The following is an 18,748-nucleotide window of genomic DNA, read 5'->3' as shown; positions in this document are numbered from 1 at the left end:
ATTACATTACCAGAATTCTAACTATCTTTATACACGAATATATTCATTTCCACATAACTACATTCTATAAAACTAAACAAAAATAAAATCTCTATCTACACACTACCTACATAAAATTTACATCACTAGTCCGGCTCCTCTAGCCTGCTAGACTCGATCTCTAGGATTCCCTGAAAAGATAGTTTGTAAAGTAGGGGTGAGACACAACTCAGTAAGGGAAATACTAAGTTAATGTCAGTGTGTGATCAGCATGCATTTAGTGTACAGAAAATAAACAGTTCACTAAATAGATAAACACATTTATGAAAACATTCTTATTTTACACTTACACACACAATTAGCCAAGGATGGGGAAGATTACCCGCCCATACAAGTAGCTTCCCTCTGCTCTAGTACCATTACTGCTACCAGGGCACTCACCTTTCTCAGTAAGCCCTCGAAATTATCTTATTAATTAATCGTATTCACATAAATTAACAGATATGCATATAAGACACTCCCTGTGATAAATATGCCATTTACTTCCCCATGGCATGGGTTGTGCGGCCCGAAGGCTGGACTAAGCCTGGGTGATCAGCCCAAACAAAGTAAAAAACAACATCCTCTGCAAACACATCTACAGGCATTCACAGTAAAACTGCAGGTCCGACGCCTTTACTTCAACCTCACGCAGGCAGTTGGCGGGACCCCCTACACTTCAATCCAAACAGTGTGGGTGCACATGGTCTAACTAGCAATGGTACCGTGCTCACAATGCACTGATCCCCAGGGTTCCTAAAGCATATCATGCAATTTAGATAATAGAAATCACCATTTAAAACATTAATTCATATATATTTCCTGTTATTCTAAACACCTGCCCCCCCCCCCCCCGGCCACAAAATACAATCTGGCATATAGCCACCAAGTAAAACTCGGTCCTCGACCGTCAAATAATAATCCCGGCCCTTGGCCAATAAAATAACACCCAGCCATTGGCCGTTAGTTCAAACTCCTGCATTTCATAAACTGTTCCAGTATTTTCACAAGCATTTCCAGAATTTCTCAAACAATTCAGTATTTCAAAATCTCAAATCCAGATATACAATAATCCATACAAATTAAATTATCTGCCACACGATTTTCCATATTTAACATATCCATATAAACAAACAAGCTTTCCACCGTTCATTTTATTTAAAAATACCATACCATATATCCTAAGTTTGTAAAATCCATTTCGAACGGCTGGTTTTCAAAATAACCTTTAAATTCCAAAATGAATAAATAAATAAATAAATATATTTATATAAAAATAACAATTAAATTGATTCAAAATTCATAAAATTACGGACTTAACTTAATTTCCTTACCTGATTCTTGAAAAAACTTGATAACACCCCGGCCTACGCCCCAGGTGTTCAAAAACCCTTGAACCCTGAAATCTAAATTTCATCATATTATTCGTCATAATTCCTACAGTAACTTTCCCTAAGTTTTGAATACCCTAAATAACCAAATAAAAGCCTAAATTATCAAATTCACCCCCGATTTAGGATTGGTACTCCAGAACTCCGATTCGAAAACTCGCTCCGGCTAGATTGTAGAGAATCTCCCCACGAGTTTCGTGGAAATTTTTGTTCGATAATGGGGCTTATAATTTAAGAGAAATTGAGGTAAATTTGAGATTTGGCCTTACCCTAGGAGATATGTTTACGCCGCTCCCACGACAGATCCGCTCTAGTAGAAATGTCGGTGGCGGTGAGCAGAGCCCAATGGTATTTTCGGATTTTTGATCGATCGAATAACGGAGACGAGATGAAGGAGAGTGGGAGAGAGGAATGGAGAAGATGAAGAAGTGAGAGAGCTTGAGAGAGAAATTAAGAGCTTTGCCTGCACAGGAATCCAATTTCAGATTGGATTGAAGGTGAAACTGAAAGAAGCTTCATGGAAGCTTATACCATTATATATAAATATATATATATATATATATATATTTATATTATTATAATATAATATTATTATTATTTTATATTATTTAATTAATAATTAATAATTAATTAATTATTTTTAAAATTTTAATTTTAATTTATTTATTATTATTATTTTTAATATTATTTTTAAGGATTACTACACAACATCTCGAAAATGGGTCCGAAATGGCGAGGGTTAATAATAATAAATGTTCGATAGAGTCGCCACTAACCTGTTATTTACTTATGTGCAATTAATTCATCTAATTACTACTCGTTGATTGGTCTCTAGACTAATCTTAAGGTCAAGGAACTAGTAGTCTTGGTCCGTATTTACCAGAGTGGAGATTTAAAGTTCAGTTTTGCGAGGGGAAGGTACTAGCACCCTGTAATGACCCGAAGAATAATGATATTTAAATAATAGAGAAAGGGGTAAACGGGAATATAAAAAGGTTGTTTTAGGGTCATCGACGAGGGTATGCTTCGTCAACGAAAAGATACCGAGAGGATGTTTCAGGAGATTCTGAATTTGGTTGACGAAGGGGAGAGTTCGTTGACGAATTGCCTCTTGACCTCGTCGACGAAGCCCATAGTATAAATAGCCCAAACCTCGGATTTTTACGCAAAAAATTGGAAAAATCTTCACTCTATCTCCTCTCTACAGTTTCTATCTCCTCTCTCTTCGATTTCGGCTCCGACGTTTGCCAGATCGACAATCTGAGGCCACCACAACGCTCCTTGGGAAGTTCTCTCCAAATCTACCAAAGCAGATTGTTGGTGGGACTAAGTTGAAATTCATCCTTGATTTAAGGTAAAACTTTTTATGCAAAATTTGGTCTTTCCCTAGTTATACGAAATGTTACTCCAGAAAAAATACTGAAGTTTAGTTCTAAGAGTTGTCGTTTTCAGGGTATTAAACGGAAAATCCTGCGGGTGTAGGACGAGTGTACTTTAGGGGGGCTTTCTTCTTAGAAGTCAGGTAAGGGAATAAACTAAAATAGTTATTTTTTATGCAAAATATATTATTATTTATTAGTAAATTTATTTTCAGGAAGCATGTATAACATATATGAGAAGATTGGTAAAAATGCATATTTTGAAAAATACTGTCATTATGTTGAAATATATATATATTAGTATGAAATGCTAGAAAATATGATTTTAGAATGGAATGTATGGTTTATACAGCAATGTATGGCATGAATATTATTTTACGTGGAAAGTATTATGTTATGGCAAATTTTATGAATGAAGTATGTTTTCAAAAATTATGCAATAATGCAGTACATTATGGATTTTGAAATACATGATAAATGAATTATTTGTTCAGAATGATATGTATGAAATATTCAGCGCAAGGTCATGATTGATAGCTAGCGCAAGCCCGTGTTTTATGTTTGATTTTGGCACAAGGCCGTATTTATGAATGTTCGGCGCAAGGCCGCAGATATGAAAGAAACTGATGCAAGGTCATATGTATGTATGTTATTTCAGAAAATGCTATCAATCTATTTATGTTAGACAAGTATATTATGTATTATATGTTATTATAACCCGAATGATAATTCAGTTTAGTTATAGGAGCACGTTACCGTAGCTACATAGATCAGATTACTATGTTTATACTTGTGCTAATCGCCCCACAAGGAGTTGGGAGATGGATAGTCGATGTGGCTTTTAGTGTAGAGTTGTAGACATCCACCTGGTACTCCAGACCAGGGTGTCGCAGGCCCATCGTACTTACAAGTATTTTTGACTCGGCCAGCCATTGTTGGGTCCCACCTTCAGGTTGCACAACTCGTCATGGGGGGTAATACATGACATCAGCTAGTTATACATCCTGGGTAAATTTCAGTATTATCAGTTATATCAGACATTTCATGATCAGTATGAATTATTAGAAATTATGAAAGTTATGATTATTCATATATGATATCATTAATGCTTTCCAGCATATAAAATGTACTGTATATGTATTATAGCACTAAATATTTATGTTGTCACATAACTGTATTTAGTTTATTTTTTCTTATTGAGAAGTGTTTCACCCTCAAACTTAAATAATTTTCAGGAAATCAAGACAGACCGGCGGATCGAGGCCGCCGTTGAGTTAGGTTGGTGTTACCCCGATGGGAGGGTAAGTGTTGAACTATGATCAATAGATTTTGTTGTAGGATCCTAGGAATACTTTTTGGCATTTCTGGTTATTTTGGAGATTGTATATAAATACAGAAACGTGATATAATTAACTCTGGTATTATGTATTTTATGGTTTGGAGGATGTGATTTAAATTTACTGCTGCTTAACTTTCCACTGTGAATGTCAGATGTGTCCCCATTACCCATGGGTTCAGGTTGACTTTATTATTAATTATGTTTTAATATATGATAAGATAAGTAGGTCGTTACACCCTCCCTACTCACCTGCTCTATTAACGGTACCTAATTAACGATGAATTGTCTCTAAATTAAATCTAATGGTCTTAATTAACACTTTAAAAAGCAAATAAATATAAAAAATTTAAAAGAAAATGTGAAATAAGGTGCGATTTAGGATGTCTAATAAGACCTTCAAAGGTGGGAATCTTATTAGATAAACCCCCTCAGAACTAAGATAGGTGAGGTCTGAAATATTTTTTTTACCCATTGTTTAATTATTGGGACACACTCACGTAGAATAAAATATATATAGATATTTAAACATGAACAAATTTATCAAAATCAAGTAAAAAGTCTTTAAAAGATTCCCAAAATTTTAAAAATATTTTTAAGAATTTTTTAAATTTTTTTAGCATTTTCATGCAATTTTCTCAGATTTTAAAGAAAATTTCCTTCATTTTACTTTATTTTTGATATTTTTGTTTTTCCATTTTTTGGCTATTTGAGTCAAATTGACTCAAATAATTTTTATTTTTATTTTTGTGATTTTTCCTAATTTTTCTTGATTCTTGTACTATTTTTTTCATTTTTTTTAAAATAAAAATGAATCAAAAATTAAATTTTAAATTAAAAAAAAAAAAGCAACCAGTTCGGGACGGGTCAGACCAATTCAATCAAGGTTAGTTGACCCTGTTTGGAATGGGCTTTCCATATGTCAGCCAACAGTATTGACACGTGGTGCATGATTTTTTATTTTTATTATTTTAATTATTTTGATTTATTTTAGCAGTGTGACATCACTCACTATATGATGGAATGCGGTAGATGCTAGACTTGTGACACAGATCATTGATATGGCAGCGATCCGACCATCCAAAGAAATCACAATTTGGACGGCCAGGAACATGCCATGTCACTTCCTGGACGTGTGGTCTTAGTTGTGCCAAGAATCACCGTAGTGTCTCATTTTTTTAAAATTTAATTTATATTATTTTTTTCCTTTTCTTTTTTTCCTTTTCCCCCCCTTTTTTGCTCTTCTTTTTCTTGTCTTTTCCCATACCCTCTCTCTCACCCTTCCCATTTCTTTCTCTCACAACTCTTCTCTCTCTCTTTCTCTTCATCTCTCACAACTCTCTCTTTTCATCTCTCTTTCTCTTCATCTATTGCAACTCTCTATCCTCTTTGCTCTTTTCTCTATCTTCATCCTCTCTCCTTTCTTCATCTCTCGCTGCTCTCTTTCCCTTTTTTTCAATCTTTGCTCCTTTCTCTCTCTTCCCTCTCCTTTCTCTCTTCCCCCACGCTCTCTTGGTCTCCTTCCTTCTCTCACTTCTCTCTCTCTCTCTCTCTCTCTCTCTCTCTCTCTCTCTCTCTCTCTCTCTCTCTCTAATTTTTCTCTTCCTTATTCTCTATATTTCTCTCTCTCGCTCTTATTCTCTCTTTTTAATTTTCTAACCACTCTTTTTCTCTCTTGTTTTTTCTTGCAGATCAAGCACGAACTCGTGAAAGCGGAAAAGAGCGAGATTCTCTCCCTTTTCCCATTTGATTTGGATCCATAGAGGTAACCCTCACCTTTTTTTGTGTGTTTAATAATCTATATTTTCTCCTTTATTCATTGTATTTTTTTATTTTCTTGGAAAATTGTTTGTTTTTTTCTTTTTTCATGAACCAAACAAATTTGGAAAAAAGGGACAAACCAATGAAAACTGGAGAAAAATGTCAAATTATAAGCAAAAAAATCTTTAAAAACATCCCCATATTTTCTAAAATTCTTTTAGATTTTTTTTAAAACTTTCAATATTTTTATAAAATTTGCTAGGATTTTAAATATACATTTGTATTTATTTCAACTCAAAACAACCCAAAAATAATTTTTTTTCTATTTTTCTGACCTTTAAAATATTTTTCTTGATTTTTTCCCAAATTTTCCTGATTTTTTTGCAAAATTTTCCTATTTGTTAGAATTTTTATTATTATTTTCAATAAAAAAATAATAAAAATAAAAAAAATAATAAAAAAATTAAAAAAAATAAAACTCAAGAAGTGGGGGCCACGTGTCAACAAAGAGCGGTGACATGTGATAAATTTCATTTTATTTTGACCCTTTTGATTGTATGCTTTATGAGTATCAAAACCTTTCCGCTCTTGAATTATTCTATACTGAGAATTGCTCTGCTTTGACAAATTGTTCTATATTGCTATTGTTGTTACTCTCTATCGGTTACCTATATCTTTCTGACTATTGCTCTTACCCGATATTCCTTCCTTCTTTAACTTTTTTTTTTTTTTTTTATTACATAGGAACTCCAGCCACCAACGAGCCCTTTGGACCCCCTGGTGCGACACCAAACCTATAGATCAGTGTCCTTCACCCTCAGGTCTCGCTGATCAGGGTAAAGTCCGGATGCGGATACCACTTTTGTGCATCAGTTGGACGTTCGGCCAACCTGACTCTCGGGACACATCTCCATTACCATCCACGGTCCCTACTAGCTCACAGAAAACTCTCACAATCCACGGTCCCCGCTGGCTCATAGAGCGAACTCTCACCATCCACAATCCCCGTTGGCTCATAGAGTAAACTCTTACCATCCACAGGTACCGCTGGCTCCATGAGTGTATCTACCTGGAATTGAAGTTTCGATACTCTTTCTTACTTGCTGATACCTTTCCACTGTACCATGCCGTGGGGGCATCCATTCTTTAACTATTGCTCTCACTTCATATTGTTCTCTTTTTTTGTTTCCCTTGAACATCAATTTATAAATTAAGGGATGCATTTAATTTTCAACCACTAACCCTCTATTAACTATTGCTCAATTTCCTCTGTGCAGGCGCACAAGTCTAGACTTCTGTCTTCTATTTATTTGCATTTATTTCTATTGTATTGTATTTCAATTTATTTATTTTTTATATTTTTCTTAGATGTATTCCTTTCTTTTTTTTCTCTCTGCTATATTTATGCAAACAGTGTAATCTTGTTATATTTGGCTCTTGAGAAAATGAAATGTCTACCCCTCCTATCACCATCATCAATCCCACATCTTGAAGAATCATGATCTTATCCCCTTTGACTTTCTCGCTAAAAAAAAAATCCTTTGAAATGGATTGGTTGGCTGGTGTCCAAATTGGTGGCAACCTCTTTCATAATATGTATATATATAAAAAAGAATGAAATGGTTTGATGATGGATGGGTTAACAAATTAATTTTGTGAGTATTATAATTATGTTTGTGACTTATAAGTCACTCTCTTGCTCCTGGTGTGCGTGCTGAGGTCGGCAGATCTATGGATTACTGTTTACCAAAACGCATATACATCATTGTACATATTTATACATAGATAAGTACCGCAGCAATTAACTAAGCAACCAAGAGAAGCGAAGCATTGCAGCAGTAGTTAATATACATGTAAAAAAATTAAGGTGTAATCAGATAATAACTAAATTAAACTAGGAGAAAAAATTTACTGTAGAGAAGTTAAAGTGTGTTAAGACCATTTTCCTTAAAATTGATTTCATGTTTATACAAGAAAATCTCTCGATACAAATAGTCATAGTGTGCACGATTTCTAGATTACTAAACGAGATTCGAGTTTATGTGCACTCACAAATTTTAGAACTTTAGTAGTTATAATGGACAGTGACCCAATATGGAGGAAGAAAAATAAACAAAGATAGGATTATAGAAAAAATAACTAGATATCTACTTGTTATGACTAGTAAATGATGGAGAGAATGAATTTATAAGAAAGATAAGAGAAATGTTTTTTGGTTGTGTTTTGGAAAAGGTTAGAGGTTGTCTTGTTATAAGTTTCAATGTTGCATGTAGGAGTAACTTCTGGCTTTGGTTATTACAACAAACTAATGGTATGTAACAGTTCAAACACCATTATTAACATCTAACTGTTGGAGGAAATAAAATAAAATAAAAACAATGGAAATAAAACCAAGAAAGAATTGTTGCCATTAACAAGAAAATAAAGAAGAAAAAAACTGTCAAAATTTGATACATCTTCAACAATTTTCCGCATGTTTCAAATTATAAACCAAAATAAAAAGAAAAACAAAGGTTGGATAACCATGAAAAGTTGTGCAAAGAGTGACAATACCTTTTCGGTTTGAATTGTACTTAGAGAACGTGTGCCATGAACTACAATAACTTGATGAATTTTATGATTTTGAACCATCCCCTTTCAGTGTAACTCTATAAACACACAACTCACATGACATTTTTAAGTACAAGGTTCCTGTAGGCTGATGTGAATACGTCATGCACTATATATGGATTTTCATGAATGCTCTAGAAAATTTTAGCCCACTAAACTTTTATAAAAAGTAGTCCGCTTCCACACTCATATAGGTGTATTCATCAAGTGAATAACTATAACTAAACACACTATTCCAATATCATTGAGATGAGTAAAACAAATAATAGCGTTTAACAAAATATTACCCATTAAACCTAATTCATGGGATCTCCAATCACATAAGTTGAGTTGTCATCGTTAGTAATTTATGTTAAGGGTTTTGTTATATACATGGTTGGACCTAAGAGTCAATAGGCTTAAACTTTTAGATTAAGTTAGTGCTCACTTATGTATATCAAGTGTAACGACCTAATTTTTACCTTTTTTTTTTCCCTTATAAGTAAATATTGTGAAATTTCATTACTCTGATACCCTTTTAACCGAAGCAAGTCAACACAGCTCTATTTACTCCGATGCCGAGTGGGTGGGTTTCCCAGATGATCGAAAATCTACCTCAGGTTTTTGCATTTATTTTGGTGACAACTTAGTCACATGAAGCTCTAAGAAACAGCCAACTGTGACACGTTTAAGCACTGAAGTCGAGTACCGTGCGGCTGCATATGCCACTGCTGAGTCACTTTGGATACAATCCTTGATACATGAAATTGGTATTGTTTTAGCCCAATCCTATGGTGTGACAACATTGGTGCCACATATCTCATGGCAAATCTGGTATTCCATGCGCAAACTAAACACGTGGAGATAGACTACCATTTTATCCGGGAAAAAGTTCAACAAAAAACTTTGGAAGTTCGCTTCATCTCAAGTAAAGACCAGTTCGCTGATGGTCTCACTAAACCAATCGTGTCAGCAAGATTTGTCTTCCTACAAGACAAGCTCAACGTGAATTCATCCCTATCGAACTTGAAGGGGCATATTACGAAAATAAACACTGCAGGAAATCATGGCAAATCAAGTGTAACTACACCTTGATTCTAGGAGTCCCCAATTACAGACATAAATAATGCAACAGATCATGGCAAATCAAATGTAACTGCACCTTGATTCTAGGAGTCCCCAATGGCTATAAAATTAATTGCTTTTCGTGTATATTTCATTTCTTTGTTTATAGTTTCCTGTAAATCATTGTACAGTTATTAATATAAATATACATCATCTCTCACTGCAAGAACAACAGTGTTTCCAGCATTCTTGTTTTATCTTTTATAAAATATGACATGACATTCTAAAATAAAATTAAATATAACAAAGTTAGGTAAATTTATATTTATAAAATTTATTTTGGATAACTGAAAATTTTGTGTAAAGAAATTTTATTTGGATAAAAAAATGAACTAACCAATTTATATGCATATCATATATAAAAGTATAAATAATATAAACCATTTTTTAGATTATTATCTTTTAAAAATAAGATAAAATATTTCTAAAAAATAAATTTAAGAAAAATTAGAAAAAATTCACCCAACCCATTGGGTTGTTCCAGAGAAATCCAGTTTCCAGGATAGGTCCACTACACTAAGGTTGTGGTTCAGGAACATTACTTTTCAAACATTAGGAAAAAATGAAAAATTTGGATCTATTCTTACCATATATTTGTAGAGATCTAATATTTAAATTTGTATTGAATTTTAATAAAATATATATAAAATTATGTCCAAATTTATCGAAATCTATACGACTTCAAATTTAAAGTTCGAAATTCACACTTCCAAACATAGGATTATTTTATTGTATCGTTACTAATTATAGAATATATATATATATATATATATATATATATATATATATATATCTTGTGTTTGGAAGGTGAATTTAGGATTTTATATACCTAAAATCTATATTTTTAAACACTACCAAAGTCTCTTAAATTATAGCAATTCTTCCGCATATTTTAATTATTTATTAATTTGTACATTAAGCCTTCGTCAATTCATTTGACTCGAAAGACTCAAACTTTAAAGACTTTCTATTAAATTCTTTAGACTATAGTATGTAAACTATCCACCGATTCATTGGTATCATACAAAAATTATATAGTATATGGATTATTTAAATAAATAGATAAAATACTTAAATTAAGTAATTAATAGCTTAAAAGTTAAAAGTCATTAAATTATATTTATAATCACTTTAAATAAATTATAATTAAAGGAAATTTTACAAAATTTTCAAAAATTAAAATTGATTAATTTTAAGTCATCCAGTATTACGAATAAAGATATCAATTTTAATTAACTTTAAAAAAATGAGTTGAAAATGGTTAGATCTATTAAAAAGGAATTTAGAATTTGAAATTTAGCATTAATGATAAAGTTGCCTAATTTATCTAATTCTATAAAGGACATTTCTTTTTAAAAAGTTAAAGAATAAATTATAAAATTATTTAAATAAATCTCTCTTATCTTAAGACCTCCTAAATTAAAATAATTCTATTCCTAATATATTCCCAATTAAATAGTCATTCTTAATTTCATATATTATTCCTTGTGAAAAGTCTATCCCGACCAAGTGTAAAATATGAATTCCTAAGATTTGGGTTGGAATTAGGACTACAATGAACCAAACAACTCAATTATTTATAAGTGAGCTCTAGCCAAGCTCAATATCGACTCGAATTTAAAGTTTTCTATTCGAACTGAACTCGTTTAGCATATGTATATAGCTCAAGCTCTTGACTAAAGCTTAAACAAGCTGAACTCAAGCTCAAACTTGACTCAATTAAAGCTCGTTTAAAATTAATAAATGAACGAAACTATTAATTTAATTAAAATAATTGATAATTAATAAATATAATTTAAGAAAAATATATTTTAAAAATAAAAAATTTAAAAACAAATATTTAATGACATTGATATCGAGTTTGTCCACAAGTCATTGTCACTTAATTCATGAATTAGTAACGAGTAAATGAATTGATAAATGAGCCGGCTCGTAGCTGGACATGAGCCAACTCGAGTTCAATTCGTTTAGATGATAAAGTTTGGTTTGTTAGGGTGGTCATTCCTGGTTAGCCCACAACACTAATATCTCATTTATTCCAAACCATTACTGCTAAGCCCACGACACTTGTTAAATTTAATTTTTTTTTTCCAATAATACCCATATTCAATTTCGAAAATTATGGACTCATATCCTCTCCCAGCCCGACACCCTCAGCGATTCTCATTTCTACGGCCCCCAACCACGGTTTCCTCTCTCGTTCTCTGAATCAACATGAATTCTAACTCGCCAACCCTTGCTTGCGACATCGATTGTGGCCGAGTTGGGTTCTTTGTCGGATTCTGAGTGATTGTGTTCGTGTTGAGTTCTTCGAGCGTTGGGTGTTCTACGACTGGATTTTGAGCTGTGATTGTTGGGCGAGTTGAGCACCTAACTCAGATATCAGAGTCTGCTCGAGCGCTGTTCTTCCTTCAACTCTGGTATGATATTCTTCACGCACCCTCTTACCAAAGCCTTTATCAAGGGTTTTGATTGGTGTTCATGTTGAGTCTATTTGATAAACATATTGCATTATTTCTTTTTCTTTTGTACTTGATGGTGCTTGATTTTGATTTGCCGTTAGTTAACTTCGTTTTCATGTTTTCTAGTTCGGATTTAGGTTGTCTTCTAGCATAGAATCTGAACTTTTCTAGTTTGGATTTAGGTTGTCCCTGTATTCAGACTACTCCCTTCGATCTGCTACATTAATTAGAAGATTTTCACGAAGTCTCTGGTAATTAAAATATCAAACGCACTATTTTCCTTGAACATTTTCAATCCATTGTGTTGTGAACATGAAACCCCATTGACTAATTTTAAAAAAATTAATACCATTTATTTAATTTTGTTCCCTTGATCAGTACACCAGCAAGTTGGTACTCATTTTCTAGTCTGTCTATACACAAATGTACTGATTGCTGTACCATAATTTTTTTTTTTTTAAAGGTTCATATTCTTTATACTGAGAAAAAAAGAAGAATAATTGGGAGGATTGGGCTACATTATATATATATATATATATATAATATATATATATATATATATATATATATATATATATAAGTTTTTGAAAGGTTTGGGTTGGGCAACATAATGCAAGAGACAAAGTTGCAATATCATTGAGTGTAGGGGCTAGACAGCACTTCAATTCAGGCAGAGTGGCTGACCATATTCTGCCCAACAATCCCAATGCTTCCTCATTTCTTTGGTGAGATGAGAGTTGAGATTTTTATGCTGACCAAATGTGGAAATTGGTCTGCTGAAGTGGGCTGTACTTGTACTTAGCTACCAAATGAGTGGATGAAAGATGCCCAGACATGTCAAAGTGGTCCATTCAACTTTGCATTTTTTCTTTTTGGGTTAAGTGGCTGATTAATTATCCGATTAGTGAGCTCATCATCCTCCAGACAAAGCTAAGTTCTAGTTCATAGCAGGAGCTTGACTTTCCACTCTTCTTTCAAGATCACAAATTCAATGATCCCATCAAATTAATTATCACGTTCATCCAGAATTTTAAACACTTAATTCCACTCTAGCTCATTATGTGCATAATATGATTTGTGCACTGTTAAAGAACCAAAATCCCCCATGTCTATAATTAATCTACTGCTGCAGTTACTAAATTGATTTGCCCCCATATTAGCTGTACTCCTCCATAGATATGATACTGAAAAGAGGTTGAATATTACAAAATTTTTAATGATTTCCTCAAAAAGTGAATATTTTGGGTGAAAAATAAAAAAATTGAAAAAAAAATCGTTTACTGAAAGGTAGGAGAAATTAAGAAAATGTAGGAATTGGAAAGTATATTTAAATTAAAAAATTAAATTTTATGAGTTTATTCCTTGTCGAGTGTAAGCAATAGGCTGCCAGCTTCATCTTCCTCCAACCTCTCTTTGATCCTTGTGAGCAAATTCCTAGGCATCTAGTAGAGCAGAAAACCTGCAATAGAAGTTGACAATCAATTGATAACAGTCAGAATTTTGAAGATTTGGTGAGCTCTTCTGCATTTCTTTTTCTAGTCTCTGCTTTTCTTCAACACTTCCCTGAACTTCACAGAAACAAAAATAATTGCTTTGAATTCGAGAACACCATCAACCTTATTATTTCCACTTTGCCTACAAGTTTCTTGTATCTTTTTTTTTCTATTTTTTTTTTGTTTAACTCTTTAATTTTTTTGTTCTTTAAGTGCTGCTATGGGCTTGCGGTTGTTTTTTTTTTTTTTTTAATTATTTAATTTTCTCTTTCTTTATGTGCATTGTGCTGCACTGGTTTTCTTGCATTTGTTTACATGTTTTTAAATTCTTAATTCTCTTTTTCTTTGTGTACTGCTATAGTATTTTTGCCCAAAATAAGTGTGTTGGCTAATTTGCATCCAAACAACTAAAATATGGGATAATCACTTAATCCGATAACTAGGAATACCTAACAAAAATGTAATTTAGAAAAAAAATAAAAAATAAAAAATAAGTGATGCCAAATAGATAGCTAATTGTTATTGTAATTCAAATAATTGGTCTTCTACTGTGAATCACTTTATTTTGATTCTTCTACCCTAGTTTGTGCTTGCACTTTGATTTAAGGGATTTGATGATCATTTGTAGCAGCAGCATTTAATTCATGTGATATTAGTTATTTTTGTGTTTTTTCTAATGGTTTTTTCGTTTACTTGTACCAATTTTATTTCAAGTTAACATCTTTGGCTCAGTTTTGGAGGTGAAGTTGAACCCATTATGCAGGTATCTCAGGGTGTGATTTGCTTTAGAAACCCAATGTGTGCTTACTTGTTTTTCATTTATTTGGAGGGAAGTTCATCAGGTTTGAGACATCAAACTTGCTATATAATATTTTTAAGGGGGTGGTTTGCTCTTTAAATTTTAGTGCAGCTTACAGCTACAGCACAACCTGGGACTAAGTAATGTGATTTTACAGATTAGAGAGCAAACTAGTTTTCAAGATTTTTGAAACTATAGCCAAATAAATTGGCAGCCAGTTCAATTAATGAGATTTCCTGATGTGTTTGCTTAAGGTGATCTGGTAGTTGTTTTCTGTTGGTTTTCATATGCTGTGCAAATATAAGATTTTCTTTTTTTTGTTCTTTGATGAAAAATTTTGCTTAATTTTAGAAAGTACTTTAGGTATGCTGAGCAGTTTTCTCGCTTTATTAGTTTCTCAGGGGTGTAATCCTTACTGCTTGAAAAGTAAGAAGTCTTGGAAACTTATGAAGTTCATTTGGATTGTAAAATAAGAACATTAGTAGCATGTTCATTTGTAACTTTAGTTGATTTGGGGAAGCACATGGTCGTTAATGTTGTGAAGTATCAAAAACCATATGGCTGTTCTTCTATCATATTTATGATATTTATGGTAAAAGAAAATTATGTTACAAAGTGTCATTAAATGTTTGAGATTGTTGAAGAAGTATGAGAAGAGTGTTGAAATGTCGAGAAAGTCTGTAGCATTAGAATTACACTTCAATTGTTGACATGTTTTTGAAGGGTTGTATATGTGTTGAAGGATGTCAATGTCGTACACTGACACAAGTACACAACACAAACATGGCACCCATAAAGCAGTGTTAGTGCTGCATGGACGTCTGCTATGAAGCTTGTGTTGTTCAATTCCATACCATCTTACTTTTTTGTTATTTAGCAATGGTTTAGAGCAAATGATTGTTTGCAGATTGTTAGTACTAGTAGAACTATCCCAAGTTTTGAGTAAGTTTCTCAAGTTTCCCATGAGTTTTGACTATTAAGTCTTATTATGTTCAACATTTGAAAGAAATTTTTCCCTTTTAATTAATTCTTTTAAGCCTTATGGTGTAGTTTTGAAAATTTATCTTATTTTCCATATTGGTGTTATTCTTCACTTGTGTATCTGTCCCATGCAATTGAACTGCATGTGTGGGGGGTTTTATTGTTGTTGGCCCACAACCTAACAATTTAAGCTTTGGGTGAAGTGGCTTTTTAACAAAAGTCAATTTGAAATATGTTACCCGTTAGTAGAGGGTACCTCTTATGTACTACCAAGAAGATTATGGGAAAGGATAAGATGCTTTATATTTTATGTTATTCAAAACATGACATTCTAATGTGTGCATGTGTATTGATTTTATTTCTGTTGTTTTTGTGTTTACATTTGAGTTGAAACTTTATGTGGTCATTCATTGCTCATGTAAGATTAATATAGCTTTATGTTGCCTTGTTCTAGGGGTTCTAAGGTGCTCAAAGGAACCAACTCTTCAGCATTGAACTGGTCATAGCCATTTTCTGATGGCTTCATCTTCATTTTCTTCATCTGCCTTCTGTGGGGCTATAATTGCTCCCAGAGCAATAAATTTCTCTAGAGACTATGGCTGCAATTATTCAAATATGTTCTTTAAACAGTCGAGTCATTCTAAGAAAAATGTATCATATTCAAGATTTTTCTGTGCTGACAAATCATCAAGGGAACAGATGAGAAGAGTCTCAAAAAGGAATGGAATCCACTGTCATGCATTGGACATTGAGAATGAGCCCTCAATTTTAGTAGGGAATAAGTTTCAACTTGATGATGTAATTGAAGCTCAGCAGTTTGATAAAGATACTCTCAGTGCAATATTTGAAGTGGCTCGTGAGATGGAGAAGATCGTGAAGAACTCATCTGGGAGCCAAATCCTCAAGGGTTATCTAATGGCTACACTCTTCTATGAACCTTCCACTAGAACTAGGCTTTCTTTTGAGTCTGCAATGAAAAGGTTGGGCGGAGAAGTTTTGACAACAGAAAATGCAAGGGAGTTTTCATCTGCAGCCAAAGGAGAGACACTTGAAGGTATTATATTTTCCATTTATATTTTGGCTTTCCAGCACCATTTTGCGTCATTTTATTCTTAATTTGGTGGTTGAACTGCAGATACCATACGAACAATTGAGGGTTACTCGGATATAATTGTGATGAGGCACTTCGAAAGTGGTGCAGCCAAAAGAGCTGCAGCTACAGCTGGTATTCCTATTATTAATGCTGGGGATGGCCCAGGACAACATCCAAGTCAGGTGTGCACTAATTCTTAGACTTTTGAAAATATATAGAGCAGTTGACGGCTGAAGATTTCAAAGAAGCTTGGTTGATCAGTTTTTTTTAGGTCTAAAACAAGTTAACCATTTTTTACTGAAAATTGGGCATATCATTTTTGTTTACTTTATTATGATGGAGTAGTCTTTGGAAATACAGTCGTAACTTATAAATATAATGCCTCAGTTTGAACTGGAATGATATGTTTCACTTTGTATGACAAAACATTTTCTGCATCCTTAGGTCAGCAGTGAAGAACATTAATGATTCATTGAACTGTGGATTTGAAAATATGACTTCAAGTAGTATTCTTAATTCAAAATTTTATCCTGTCTGCACCCATGAATCTATTTTTTCTGCTATTATTTAATCCTCAATCATCTCTTTTATGTTGAAGCAAACTTTGCTGGGGAAAAGTAGAAGTACTATGATAGTAGATATGTTATCATGTTTGTAAGACACATGATCCATTGTTTCTAAACAATGAAAAGCTCTTTTTGATGTGTTAGTTATTTGGTGGAAACTCTGTTGGCAGCAGAACTGATGTCCCAAAATATGAATAGAATGTAAACTCACACAAAAAAAATAAAAATAAAAATAAAAATTGGAATGCTCTTCTTATCTCCGATGGGGACATTGGTTGGTGCAATGATAAACAAAGAAAAGGTAAAATAAATTATTATTTTAGATTTTAAGGTATCTATATTTAAGTATTAGTGTTGAGTGGATTGTGCCAAGGCAAGCTTTTAAGCTGCAGGTGTCATAAGAGAGTGCTATTACAATTGTGTTAAAATCTCAGGGGATTGAGAGATTTATGCAAACCCCTCCTACGTGGACAGTGGAGTCACTCATGCAGGCAGAAATTTCCATAAGAAAGCAAGATTACCATTGATGCTGGTTCTTTGACACTAGGGCCCCATTTTACCAAAATCATCATTTTTTGACTATTAAGCACATTCTTATTTTTTACAACCACATTAAGACTTTAGTGGGACAATAAGTTCACTTGAAGCAACCAAACTATATTTTTCATTATAATAATCTTAGATTAGCTGATCCTTTTCTTTATTTGAATTATAACAATGTATTTTTCTTATGCACCTAAACTCAAAGCTCTTCTTCCTCTATTTGTACACAAGGCAGGCTCTTTTAGATGTGTACACTATTGAAAGAGAGATAGGAAAACTGGATGGCATTAAAGTTGGTCTTGTTGGGGATCTTGCTAATGGAAGGACAGTCCGCTCACTTGCATATTTGCTCGCCAAGTACCAAGATATGAAGATATACTTTGTCTCCCCTGATGTGGTAAAAATGAAGGTAAGAGAATTGAAGATTTTTATGAATTTAACTGAATCAGCATCAATAGTAAAGGAGGCTTTTAGGGAGTCCTTATTTTCTTCTTTTCATTTGGTCACTTTGTTTTCTAGGATGACATAAAAGACTATTTAACCTCGAAAGGAGTCAATTGGGAGGAAAGTGCTGATCTGATGGAAATTGCTTCGAAGTGTGATGTGGTGTATCAAACTCGCATTCAACGAGAACGGTTTGGGGAGAGGTTTGACCTTTACGAAGAAGCTCGAGGCAAGTACATTGTAGATCGGGAAGTTTTGGGTGCAATGCAGAAACATGCTGTGGTAATGCATCCTCTTCCAAGGCTTGATGAGGTAGGCATGCAGTGTTTGCTACTGTCGCAGGGATGATCTTAGATTCCATAGTTTTTTCATTCCCTAGTAATTTACTTTGATCATGTAGATAACTTTGGAGGTTGACCAGGATCCAAGGGCTGCCTACTTCAGACAAGCAAAGAATGGTCTATATATCAGGATGGCTTTGTTGAAGCTTCTTCTTGTTGGTTGGTGAGAGGGATGGATTTTTTTTTTTAGCCCTTCAGATTTTGATATTTAACACTTTCTTTGTTGTCATTTATGGATTTATGGATAGGTAGAATCATGATGACAAAGCTGCCAGTGGTTTTGGATTTGATGAGAGGAGAAAACTAAAACAATTTTTCTGCGGTGTTGAAATTTCATTACTTGCGATAAATGAAATTCTCTTATGCTTCTGTGTTTTGGATGGATAAATCGGATTTGTGCTTTTTTTTGACACATGATGAAACAGTT

General features: G+C 33.2%; 1 protein-coding gene and 1 long non-coding RNA gene across 6 annotated transcripts; both read left to right on the top strand.

The window, feature by feature from the left end:
• Window positions 1–5,406: 5,406 nt before the first annotated feature.
• Window positions 5,407–7,364, top strand: LOC131164496 (uncharacterized). 2 transcript variants are annotated; one of them, XR_009139277.1, is made up of 3 exons: window positions 5,407–5,889; window positions 6,630–6,926; window positions 7,163–7,364. It is a non-coding gene; the product is annotated as an uncharacterized LOC131164496 (long non-coding RNA). The 2 variants fall into 2 exon arrangements; XR_009139276.1 differs by having other exon boundaries at window positions 6,630–7,364.
• Window positions 7,365–11,661: 4,297 nt separating this feature from the next.
• On the top strand, window positions 11,662–18,709 carry LOC131164484 (aspartate carbamoyltransferase 2, chloroplastic). Of its 4 annotated transcripts, none has more exons than XM_058121736.1 (7): window positions 11,727–12,019; window positions 12,244–12,312; window positions 15,789–16,388; window positions 16,470–16,609; window positions 17,772–17,945; window positions 18,056–18,292; window positions 18,402–18,709. In XM_058121736.1, the coding sequence occupies exons 3-7, from the start codon at window positions 15,851–15,853 to the stop codon at window positions 18,486–18,488; spliced, it is 1,176 nt and encodes a 391-aa protein (XP_057977719.1). In that variant the 5' UTR covers window positions 11,727–12,019; window positions 12,244–12,312; window positions 15,789–15,850; the 3' UTR covers window positions 18,489–18,709. The 4 variants fall into 4 exon arrangements, with proteins under 4 accessions (XP_057977702.1, XP_057977719.1, XP_057977712.1 ...); XM_058121709.1 differs by having other exon boundaries at window positions 11,729–12,019; window positions 18,381–18,709; XM_058121719.1 differs by lacking the exon at window positions 12,244–12,312 and having other exon boundaries at window positions 11,662–12,019; window positions 18,381–18,709.
• The last annotated feature ends 39 nt before the right edge of the window (window positions 18,710–18,748 follow it).

Source organism: Malania oleifera, chromosome 1, assembly GCF_029873635.1.
Source record: "Malania oleifera isolate guangnan ecotype guangnan chromosome 1, ASM2987363v1, whole genome shotgun sequence".
Taxonomy (NCBI): Eukaryota; Viridiplantae; Streptophyta; class Magnoliopsida; order Santalales; family Ximeniaceae; genus Malania; species Malania oleifera.
The sequence above is the reverse complement of the archived record's forward strand: the minus strand, read 5'-3'. Positions and strand labels throughout refer to the sequence as shown.